Source organism: Odocoileus virginianus, chromosome 4, assembly GCF_023699985.2.
Source record: "Odocoileus virginianus isolate 20LAN1187 ecotype Illinois chromosome 4, Ovbor_1.2, whole genome shotgun sequence".
Taxonomy (NCBI): Eukaryota; Metazoa; Chordata; class Mammalia; order Artiodactyla; family Cervidae; genus Odocoileus; species Odocoileus virginianus.
Window position 1 is genome coordinate 19,654,863 of NC_069677.1, and position 12,226 is coordinate 19,667,088.

The 12,226-nt window shown below is 40.7% G+C and overlaps 1 protein-coding gene across 4 annotated transcripts in view; it reads right to left on the minus strand.

Moving 5' to 3' along the window:
* Positions 1-12,226, minus strand: part of TP63 (tumor protein p63) — a 266,039-nt gene that overhangs the window by 22,661 nt on the left and 231,152 nt on the right. For 3 of the 4 annotated variants that reach the window (XM_020872826.2, XM_020872829.2, XM_020872831.2), the window contains 6 exons: positions 10,738-10,924; positions 8,267-8,382; positions 6,933-7,042; positions 6,153-6,289; positions 4,224-4,306; positions 1,284-1,420 (listed from right to left, as the gene is read on the minus strand). In XM_020872826.2, the coding sequence (XP_020728485.1) occupies positions 1,284-1,420; positions 4,224-4,306; positions 6,153-6,289; positions 6,933-7,042; positions 8,267-8,382; positions 10,738-10,924 (770 nt within the window). The remainder of the gene's footprint in view (positions 1-1,283; positions 1,421-4,223; positions 4,307-6,152; positions 6,290-6,932; positions 7,043-8,266; positions 8,383-10,737; positions 10,925-12,226) is intronic. The other variant, XM_020872827.2, reaches the window with a different exon arrangement.

Genomic DNA, 12,226 nt, shown 5'->3' on the forward strand with positions numbered 1-12,226 from the left:
GTGCTAGAAGGGAATGGCGAGATCCCTTCCAGGCAAAAAAGGTCTTAAATGGTCAAAGAGCCTGAAGTCCTTTAAAGAGACAGTATACTTCTGTTTTGCACCTCTGCTATCTACTCCATACCCCATAGTCAATAGGTATAGGCTCAGAGAACACCTCCTGAGTATCAGAGATGCAATCCAACCTCCTCAACTGCATTTATTTTGATTGAAAAAAGAAAAGCAATACCTTTTTATTACGCTTTTCATGGGTATTTCTCTAGAGTAGTTAATAATAAATGAGAAAAGATCCATTATTTATTGTTCATTTGTGTTCCTAATGTAAAAGACAATCTTGTCATAGGCAAGGTAGTTTTGGCTTCATTTCTTTTTGCCTGCAGTGTAAAATGTCTACATTTTACATTGATCTACAGAGACTCTGGAGATACTTTCGGTTTAGACACAATAGTTTTTCAGCTCACAAGTGATTATTCTTAACCACAGAAGGGTAAGTATACATCAGAGTTCTGATTCACCAATTTCCCTTCTTTCATAAGAGCTAGTCTGTTCTGGTTAGTTATTAAATACACCATCATCAAAGATCCGAGAATCAAGGTAAAATGAACATAAAAATAGGTTGTATGTCTATTCTAAAATGGTTGCAAAATCTGGTCTCACTGATGTAAACATGTCTTGCTGGGAGACCTAGAATGAGGATGTTAAAACATTGGCAATGTGGCTCTATTTTGCCCTGATGCATCCAGATTTTCCCTAATGACCAGACACTAGGACTCCGAATCCTCAACACAGCACTCAAAGAAGTAACTTATAGTGAAATCTGTGTGCTGTCCCTAGTCTATAATGATTGTCCCAAAAGTAGATTGCGTGCATCCCAGGCGAGGGACAAGATAAGATATTGGGATGAGGAAACACTATATGATTTTAAATAGACACATTATTAATAGAATAGAGGGTGTGTTCAAAATTCTACTATTGATATATGTGTATGGATTAGGGGCATAGAGAAGAAAACTAATTTATTAGTGTGAGTCTTTTTTCAGAATTCACTTGAAACGGTTTCAATTCAACTTCAGAATATAGGTGTAACTTGTCAAAGGGAGGGTTATAAGAAACATAGAAGACTGTTGAAGCAGAAAGAGGAGTCCCCAGACCAGCTCATGTGAACCTACCAAGTTCTGCTGTCTCGCAACCTCACCTTTTACATCACCCAACAACCACCCTGTGGCCCATCTGAATACACAGTCATCTTAAGCACATCTGCTAGAATGACACAGAGATCCACTCACTGTTTCTGAAGTAAATGCTGGTGCTGCTGCTGCTGCTGCTGCCGGTAGGTTTCAATTGTGTGCTGAGGAAGGTACTGCATGAGTTCCAGGGATTCTTTTATCTTCAGCAGCATTTCGTAAGTCTCACGGCCCCTCACCTACATAAAAGAGCAGAAGGCAAGAGACGAGAAATGAAGAACTGGAGAACTATCAGAAGTACAGTCAATCCTCTTTATTTGTGGATTCTGCTTGGACTAATTCACCTACTTGCTAACATCTATTTATAACACAAAAAATCAATACTTCACAGACAGGGGCATAATGACGAAAAGTCGAGTGTCCCAGTGTACATGTTCCCAACTGAGGGTGAAGAAGGTGATGTTCCAACCTCTTGTTTCAACTCTTATGCTGGAAATAAGTGTCCTTCTCAGAGCCTATCTAGGGCCAATTTTTTTTTTTACCTTTTCTGTACTTTTTGGAGGTAAATTTTTTGGTTTAAAATAGTTCCCAAAGGCAGCTTCAGTGCTCTCTGCTGCTGCTGCTAAGTCGCTTCAGTCGTGTCCGACTCTGTGTGACCCCATAGATGGCAGCCCACCAGGCTCCCCCGTCCCTGGGATTCTCCAGGCAAGAACACTAGAGTGGGCTGCCATTTCCTTCTCCAATGCATGAAAGTGAAAAGTGAATGTGAAGTCGTTCAGTCATGTCTGACTCTTCGCGACCCCATGGACTGCAGCCCACCAGGCTCCTCTGCCCAGGGGATTTTCCAGGCAAGAGTACTGGAGTGGGGTGCCATTGCCTTCTCCGTCAGTGCTCTCTAGTGCTCCTAAATGCAAATACACTGTAATGTGCCTTATGGAGAAAAGTCATGTTAGATAAGCTTAGTCCAGCCATGAGCTGTAGTGGTACGGACTGTGCATTCAATGTTAATGAATCAATGTGCATGCATGTAGGCATGCTCAGTTGTGTCCAACTCTTTGCAACCCCACAAACTGTGGCCCGCAAGGCTCCTCTGTCTATGGGATTTTCCCAGCAAGAACATGGGCATGGGTTGCCACTTCCTCCTTCAGTAATGAATCAACAGCATATATTAAATAAGAAACACACATGAAACAAGGTAATGAATCAATCAGTTGCTAAAAATGTGATCAGAAGCTCAAAGGAATCTAATCCTGTATTTTTCGTAGGAGCAATGATTCAGTATTTGATCATACAGTGTCCACAGTGACTTTTTAAAGCATAACTACCACAGATAACTAGAATTAACTGTAATTATATCTGGAAAGACACACGTTTTCAGCAGGGGTAAAATGTGCTTCCCTCTTTAAGAGAGTCTCTTAAAAACTTTAAGAAGTCTGAGCAGAACCAGGACTAGAGAAAGGCGAGTGAAGAACAAAGAACACTTGCCTGACCCTGAGAGCAAGCTCCTGTCACTCTGTGCACCCTGGCACGTCGCCTGTCCCCTCCCTGTCAGAATTCAGAAATGGAAAGATTTTCCCTACCTTTTATTGGGTTAATTCCTACTTATCCCAGCTCTGGCATCATATTCTTTGAGAAGCTTTTCCTGACCTCAACCTTTTAGGCCAAGTCATGCACCCTTCCTGTGAGCTCCCACAGTGTCACCCCTAACTTTACTCAAGTGCTGATTTCATTATTATATTTCTTTGTCTCCTCACTAGAAGACAAGGGCTTGGAAGGTAAGAATTGTACCTTAATGATCTCTAATAGTCAGAGTCTAGCATTTCTGCCATTCAGCAAACACCAACTAAATTCATGCTAAATGAAGAGTTGTTGTTTTTTTTTTTTCTTCACACATTTCAGTCTGGCTAATTCTTCACTAAAAATAAGATATAACTGTTTATAGGGTATTTCCTCCATTAGTACAAACTGAAATTTCATTAAAGAAACAGCTCTTTAAAGTGGTTTCTATCTCATCAGCTGAAAACACATTAGAGCTTTCAGAATATCTAGTATAGCAGGAAACTTAAGAGTTCACATACCAGTTTCCATATGTGGCCTGAGAAACAAGACATTGAGAATCTCAGCTAACTCACTGTCTGACTGTTCTGCCAGCAAGCAGTCTAATTCCCTGACCTGACTGACCTTTAGGGCCTCAAAAGGAAGGGCTAGTGAACATGGCACACCCAAACCTGTGGCTTAATTTCAATCCCAGCCAAATCTTCTGGCCCAGCTTGTCTGTATCTTAAGAGCAATACTGGTTACCAAAGCTTTGCTGCCACTCTAGATGGCAAAGACCTAAGGTGATAAGAACTAAATGAACTGCAACTATAATCTCAAAAAGGGCACCCTGGTAACCTTGAGAGGGCTTATATTCCTTGTAGGAATAAACAATGCTCCTACACAATATATGGCCATTCCCATATAGTTGAGGATTCTGCCTAGCTTTGCTTTTTTTTTTTTTTTAGCATTCCCTAAAAGAAATCGCCTGGAGAATCCCAGGGAAGGCAGAGCCTAGTGGGCTGCCGTCTATGGGGTCGCACAGAGTCGGACACGACTGAAGTGACGTAACAGCACCAGCAGCAGCAAAAGAAACCACAGGCAATACTCTATAGTAGTATATCAACTTTGTGAATGCCTTCTGACAAAATTTTAGTCCTAAATTGGTATGACCAAGCTGTCTAGGATCATCTTATCACTCTTCAGTAATGAAAAACAAATTAATTTTAAAGATTTGCATAAGAAGAACTCTATTAGTAGTGTAGTTCTGACTGGGTGAGTATTAACAGAAAGAGCCCACACTATTAATCTGTTCTGGAACTTTAGAGGGGATGAATAATTTCCTAATTTTGAAAAAAAAAAAAAGTAGGTTTTCTGTTTTATGTCACTTGCCTCTATCACCCTCTTCACATTCTCATTCACAGATAATCAAAAGATGACCACAGAGTAAAAGCTCATTCAAAGAAGGCGAAAATGAAGCAACACGAATACCCAAGGGAGACTCACTGGTAAGTATAACAGTTCATCATCTGGGGATCTTCGCTTCTTGATGGATGTCATCTGGATGCCATGTGTGTTCTGACGGAAAGCTGGTGGAGGAAAAGTGCAAGTTTCATCCTAGGAACATTTCTGAAGCAATAATACACTGATTAAACAGACAGTAGCTCCACTGACAGTGATGAGATTAGAATTTCCAGTTCTAAGCAGCCATTCAACCAGTGATGATTACTTTTATATTAGGTGTAAACCTAACAATGAGAGTGGGGTGGGGGGAGGTGAGGCAAAACAGGGAAAGAAAAACAGGAGGTGGGTGTAGGGAGGCTGGGAAATGGCCTCTGGCTTAAGCAGTGCTACAGGAATCCCTGTTTTACTGGAGGGTGACTGTGAACAGCTGCTCAGCAGAGGAAGATAAATTGGAATTGTGTTTTATTTTTCAGATCATTTATCTTCCAAGGAGGTAAACGCAGTTTGTAGCAGTTGTCTTGTCTGTGCATTCAACCTTGTGAGTTCCCCCCTCCCATGTTAGTACGAATATCACATAGCCTCTGACAAGCAGTCTCTGGGACCTCAGTTTTCTCTTTGGTAAAATCAGGGAATTAATTTTATATATCCCTAAAGGTTTTAAATTTAGAAACTATACCTAGGACCCAGAATATAGAGATGAGTCTCCTACTGGAGTTCTTACTGAAAGTTTTTGATTGGTAGGTAACTGAGGTGCTCAAGGAAGCATATGGAGCTAGGTCAACAGACAGACTCAAGAGGAGAATTAGGGTGGAGATATAATTATTGATAGTACATACACTATTGATAGTGTATATATAATCTAAGTACTATATATACGATTGTTTGAAGAATAATCAGGGAGAAAAAAACTGGAAAAGCAAATCACACTGAACAGCTCAAAGATGATAAAGGTTAGTTGTTACAACAAGTTGTTCTGCAAAATTCAATGCCGTTTTTATTTCTTCTGCATACGAATCAGTAATAAGATGAAAACCTTTTTCACAATATAATTCACAGTGTGATATATTTCAAAATACTTGCTAGAGTGATAGGAGGCTTATGCAAGCCATCTTCTAGAATTAAATCTCATGCTTTAGTAGCTTGGCTGGATCAATGGTTTTCAAACTCTGTGACCTGAAGAATGAGACCTCTGGGGGTGAGTACCTGACATGCAAGGGGGGCTGTGAGTGAAGCATGAAACCAAAGCCCACACCTGACTCCCACCCCTTCAACTAGAACAGCTCTGCTTTCAGCTGTTTTGAGCTCCTTGAAATACTTCATTTTTAAAAAGCTTTTATCGCTTAAAAAAACAAGTGTGAAACCAACTGATCTAAATCATCAGCCTCACTATAAATGATGTAACTAAAGCCCTGAGTGAGTCCTACATGTCAAGATTCAAGAAAACCCACAGCTGCATATTCCCCAGACTGTGCTTTATGAAGTGCAGTCTTAAGTCTCACTATTCCCCCAGACTCAGGAGGTAGGCAGGTGGCATTTTCAACCCTCACCTTCAATAACAGAAAGATAAATGGATATAAATATGCTAAGGTACTGGTTCTCAAACTTCACCTGGCAACAGAGGCACCTACAGGGCTTATAAAACATGGATCCCTGGGCCTCACACCCAGTACTTCTGATTCAGCAAGCCTGCAAACTAAGAGTTTGCATTTCTACCCAGCTTCCAGATGATGCTGATGCTACTCGTCTAGGAGTCATGTCTGGAGGACTGCTGGGTAATCTTCCATGATGATCTGCTTTTGAAAAGCTATAGTGTACCCCCAGAATCTGTTTCATCAAGAGCTGCAGTTTAAGTTCATAAACGTGTCTCTAAAGCCCTTAGGTCTTATTCTGCAGCTTCTCAGACATCACCCGTCAGGTGCTGTATCTGGCGGAGACTGAGCCCTACCCCATTGGGCCACTACAGCTACTTACGGCGCTTCGTACCATCACCGTTCTTTGTGCTGTCCGACACCTGCTGCTTTCTGATGCTGTCTTCATCTGCCTTCCTGTCTCTCCCTGGGCAAGCACAGATCCGGGCCTCAAAGCAGCGGCGGCCCAGGACTTGCCCACTAGGAATTAAAGAGGAGAAGGAAGGGTTAAATGAAAGGAATTTGAAAAGCCCCCTGCTGGCCATCACCAGTGCACCAGCTCCACCACCAACTCAAGGCTGCTTTGAGGATGGGCCCCAAAGCATTTGGCAGAACACAAAAGTGCTTACATGCCATGAGCAATATTAGTAAATAGCATCCATTTGTTCTGCAAAGAACCTCCAAGCCATTAGCTGAACAGCTGTATTTAGCTACATATTTTGAAGGAAACTTGAGTTAAGCCAATGGATGTCTCCAGATAAAATCCCCTTAGGCAGCTCAGACTTATTCAAAGAAACTGTTAAATGTCTCTCGGCCCACATGAAAACAAACACTGTCTAATCAGAAACTATTCCAGTCAAATGTCAAGAATTCAGGTATGAAGTGACTTGAACACCTTCCCAACTCTTTTTTTTTTTTTCTCTTCTACCTTTACCCACCCTGTTCTGTCTCCACTTTCTTAGATCTTTATGTAAGTGTTTGCAGCAAGGATTTACAGCACAGAGGACAAAATCTAGGGTAGCTCTCTGTTGTACATGCAAAGGTAATGATAAAACAAACACAATTTCACTTAGCCCTGTGCCCAGAGTTTCTACAGAATGACAGTTCTGCAAATGCCACTTACTCTCTGGTTTCCAGAGTAACAATGATTAAAATTGGACGTCGGTTCATCCCTCCAACACAACTGCTGTTACACATGAAATTGTACAAGACTGTCGTGAATTCAGTGCCAACCTGAACACAGGGAGGAAAAGAGTCGGTGTTAACAATGACTTGAACTAATGTTCTTTCTTCTCACTTCTTCCTTCTTAATTCTCACTTACTTAAACAACTCCATTTCTGATCAAGTGATATGCTTTCTTCTAAAAAACTGCAAAACCCATGGTAGATTCTTCTTTGCCTTGGATCTTAGGAAGCTTAAAGCTAGTATTTGCAATAGTGGACCCTCTGCACAGTATGAGAGGGTTTTTAAAAATAACCATTTTTGACCCTATTCACTTGCAAGCTGATCCCTATCACTTAATTCAAACAGGGTTCATCACATATATGAAAAGTTAGAGATGAAAAAATTACTAACTATAGCAGTAATGCTCCAGGGATATTTTTATGATATGGATAACACAGTACAACACACACGTGAATGTATACTTCTATAAAGAACACTCTGGAATTCAGAGTTAAATAATCTAGTCCAGAAGATTAATTTATGGATGAAGCAATCTGAAACCTAGAGACACAGAGTTCTAAGCTAGAAGTCTACAGAGTGAGTCACCAAATCGAGGGTCTCTGGTCTCACCACTCCCGTGTTCTCTCTGCTGCAGCATGCTGCTTTTCTAATCTGCCATCCTGTACATTCAGACTTCAACTATGAGATCCCTTTTAGGGTCTCCCATTTTCAGGATAGTGTAAAAATGGTGGTGGTGATTTAGTCGCTAGGTCATGTCCTACTCTTGCGACCCCATGTACTGTAGCCCATCAGGCTCCTCTGTCCATGGGATGTTCCAGGCAAGAATACTGGAGTGGATTGCCATATCCTTTTCCAGGGGATCTTCCCAACCCAGGAATCACACTCAGGTCTCCTGCATTGCAGGCAGGTTCTTTACTGACTGAGCTATGAGGGAAAAATACATGCATCCAATACTCATGTACATCCACTACCAGCTGAATTTTCAATTAAGATCTCTGGATAATAATGCCATGGATAAACTCAACTGTAGATTCAATTATTTTCTGCCTTAAGATGAGAACATGGGCAACAGAGCCATGTTAACAAGAACAAATTTGGTACAAATTTAGCAGTTTTGAAGGGGGATAGAGAAGTGCCTGGTGAAGAGAAGGGAAAGAATAAATACAAAAACAGTTACCTATTTTATAACTAAGATAGAATTATATGCTTGAAACACCTCCTATTACTAAAAGTAACACTCTCTCAAGTCTGCCCAGTCCTTATCTGCTTACCTGAGGTGGCTCATAAGGTACCAGCACACTTTGTCTTCCTGTGATGGGATCTTCTACGTATTGGGCATGGCTGTTACCTTCTACTCGAATCAAATGACTGGGAGGGGCAATCTGTCCTGCAGAATGGAAAAAAAAAAAAAAAATTAGCTCTTTACCCTCAAAACAAAGAAAATAAAATGAAACTTTATGGACAGAACAGTGGTGGTCAAAGAAATAGTTTGTATGATATAGGAGATATACATGCTTGAAAAGAAGACTAGATCCTGTTGCCAGAGATCTAACACATGAAGGTATCACAACCTTTATAGCCATAAAAAGGTCAGGAATGGTCATCTATATTTAAGGGAACAGTCCCATGTTTCTGGGCTCAAGGTAAACAATTCAAGTTGTAGAGAACTCTATAACTACATTTCTAAGCTGACCCATACAGGGCGTTTTTCCAGCTTCTCTGAAAAATGGAAGAAAAAGGAACAAGTTAATTTAAAAAATACACCTGCATGACAGAAAACACTGCCCCCAGATTGACCATTTAAAACACTAAGAAGCTATGGATGGCAAGGATATAACTTTCACTTTGCCTATTCTTTTCTTCATGATGAAGCCACGATTTTACTTTGGTCATAAAGATGGGAAACTAACTTTATTTGTTGTACTGCAATTGTCCCAGGTTAGAGGCTTAAAAAAGGAAGCAAATTTTGAAAGGAACATAAGCAAAGTTTCACAAAATGCGATACCTGATGGAACTCAAAAATAAAGATGCTGCTCCAAGAGTTAATGCTGTAAAGCTATTTTTAACCTTTGGTCTCATATTCTCATTCTACAGTAACTGATACTCAAAGTAAAAGGCTTCGTATATCAAGATGCTCTCTGTTGCCTGAAGCATCATATATTATGGCAAAAATTTTAAATAACTATTATGCTAAAAAATAAGAAAAAAGCAAACAACAACAAAAATGGCTATGTCATTTTGATGGATCAAGAGCAGTTATGGACACCAATAATGAAGCCTAGCTATAGAGAATAACTTCTACAGCATATTGTTAAGTGAAAGGTAAGATGCAGAGGTATGGATAATGAGGTCATAGAGACAAGGACTAGAAATTAATAAGTAAAAATTAGTTGTGTTAAGGTGGAGAGATTTCAACTTTATTTTCTTTTTTAAAATTTCTATCTACTATCTTTCTTCATTACTTTTTCTTTACCACCTATTATATTCTCTACATACATATACTCAGGGTAACCTACCAATCTTCCTATTTTTCACATAATTTCTATAAAATACTCTAACTCCCAATCCTCCTATCTCCTCATTGCTCTTTGATGAATCTTTATGCTTTCTCTTGCCCTTCCTTTCAACTATTTTGTGTTCTTGACTTAGCCTCCCTTCGTAAACTTTAGAACAGTAAATGTAAGAGGACCCTTGGAAATAATGACCACTTCTGTAAAACTGTTACTGGATCTGAGGCTCAGAGCCTGGGACCTAACTTATCTATGGATACAGCACTTAAAGGCTGTAAGATACCTGGCCCCAAGATACCTGCTCTTTGACGGTCAGTCCTTCACTTTACTGCTTCCCCTCCCAAGCTCATGTTCTACATTTTCCATTTACTCCTCTTATCTGTTATTTGTCTTCATTTATTTTTCTTATTCCCCATTTTCCTCTTCTTCTTCTTTTTTAAATATTTATCACTTTTTATGCTCCTTTCTCTTACCCTTCTAGACCCTAATTGGTCCAGCCTTGACAATCACCCTGGGAGAGGTACTCAAGCCCTTAGCAAGGGACCAACAGATCAGAGGCCACACTGTTCTCCTTAAATCCTCTCATTAAAAAAAAAAAAGGTGGGGGGGGGGAGTGTTAGGTAGTTAGAAAAGGAAAAAGGAGTCTAAAATGGTGGTGGCTAAAGGACAAAGGGAAAAGACCACAATAACAAAACAAAAGAAAATCTGCAGACTGCAGTGGGAGTGAGAACTTCAGGTGAAACATAGCGAGCCCTAATTTGCATAGGGAGAGGAGACAAAAAGAACAAAAAGACAGCCAAGATGGACTGAGGCCTCTCCCTTGGAGTCGATCCACCCTCACGCCTCCAGGGTATACCTACCCTTTGTTTGCTGAATAAAACTCTGAGCTGTAACTGAGCTGTAACACTGGTCTGCCATTTCAAATCTTTGTTGCCACAAGATAGAACCCAGGAAATTACTCACTATCCCGACAGAAGGGAAGGAAGAAACAGGGAGAAGAGAGGCAAGCCCAGGTCATCCAGCAATTACCAATATTAAAATAAGCAGTTTAATTCTTGTGAAAGCCTGAAATTTATTCAACATTATTCTCAGTCTTATCAGTCAAAAAGGTAGACTAAACTGCCATCAGATTGCAGAGGTTGGAAACAGATAGGTGGATCCCAGACAAAACTCTCCACAGGAACTCTATTTCAAGCTTAGTTGAACAGCCACAGACCCCCCATTCTCCTTACCCTCATTGAATTCACGACTCAGCTCATGGTTGGGGCACCTTTTTACCACTTCAGTGACATGCTCGGCCTTCTTGTAGACAGGCATGGCCCGGATGACAGCACCTTGAGGTGGTGGGGTCATCACCTTGATCTGGATGGGGCATGTCTTTGCAATCTGGCAGTACAGCTTCTTCAGTTCAGTGGAATACTGCTTAGAGACGGGTCCATGGTGAAAGAAAGAAAGGAAACGAGATTTTGTTATATTCAAAATCAGAACATGGAAATATATATATACTTTCTGTAAACATGTTCCTTTAGAGCTGCCTGTTTGAAACTAAGCAGGACCCAAAATCTTTAAGCTCTTATTAGAAACAAACATAAAGTAATGCTAAAAATTCTCCAAGCCAGGCTTTAGCAGTATGTGAACCGTGAACTTCCAGATGTTCAAGCTGTTTTAGAAAAGGCAGAGGAACCAGAGATCAAATTGCCAACATTTGCTGGATCACTGAAAAAGCAAGAGAATTCCAGAAAAACATCGATTTCTGCTTTATGACTATGTCAAAGCCTTTGACTGTGTGGATCACAATAAACTATGGAAAATTCTGAAAGGGATGGGAGTACCAGACCACCTGACCTGCCTCTTGAGAAACCTGTATGCAGGTCAGGAAGCAACAGTTAGAACTGGACATGGAACAACAGACTGGTTCCAAACAGGAAAAGGAGTACATAGAGGCTATATTGCACCCTGCTTATGTAACTTATACGCAGAGTACATCATGAGAAACGCTGGACTGGAGGAAGCACAAGCTAGAATCAAGATTGCTAGGAGAAATATCAATAACCTCAGATATGCAGATGACACCACCCTTATGGCAGAAAAGGAAGAATAACAAAAGAGCCTCCTGATGAAAGTGAAAGAGGAAAGTGAAAAATTTAGCTTAAAGCTCAACATTCAGAAAACTGAGATCCTGGCAATCGGTCCCATCACTTCATAGGAAATAGATGGGGAAACAGTGGAAACAGTGGAAGACTTTATTTTGGGGGGCTCCAAAATCACTGCAGATGGTGACTGCAAGCCATGAAATTAAAAGACGCTTACTCCTTGGAAGGAAGGTTATGACCAACCTAGATAGCATATTAAAAAGCAGAGACATTACTTTGTCAAAAAAGGTCCATCTAGTCAAGGCTATGGTTTTTCCAGTGGTCATGTGTGGGTGTGAGAGTTGGACTATAAAGAAAGCTGAGCACCGAAGAATTGATGCTTTTGAACTGTGGTGTTGGAGAAGACTCTTGAGAGTCCCTTGGACTGCAAGGAGATCCAACCAGTCCATCCTAAAGGAGATCAGTCCTGGGTGTTCATTGGTAGGGCTGATGTTGAAGCCGAAACTCCAGTACTTTGGCCACCTGTTGTGAAGAGCTGACTCATTGGAAAAGACCCTTATGCTGGGAAAGATTGAGGGCAGGAGGAGAAGGGGATGACAGAGGATGAGATGGTTGGATGGCATCACCG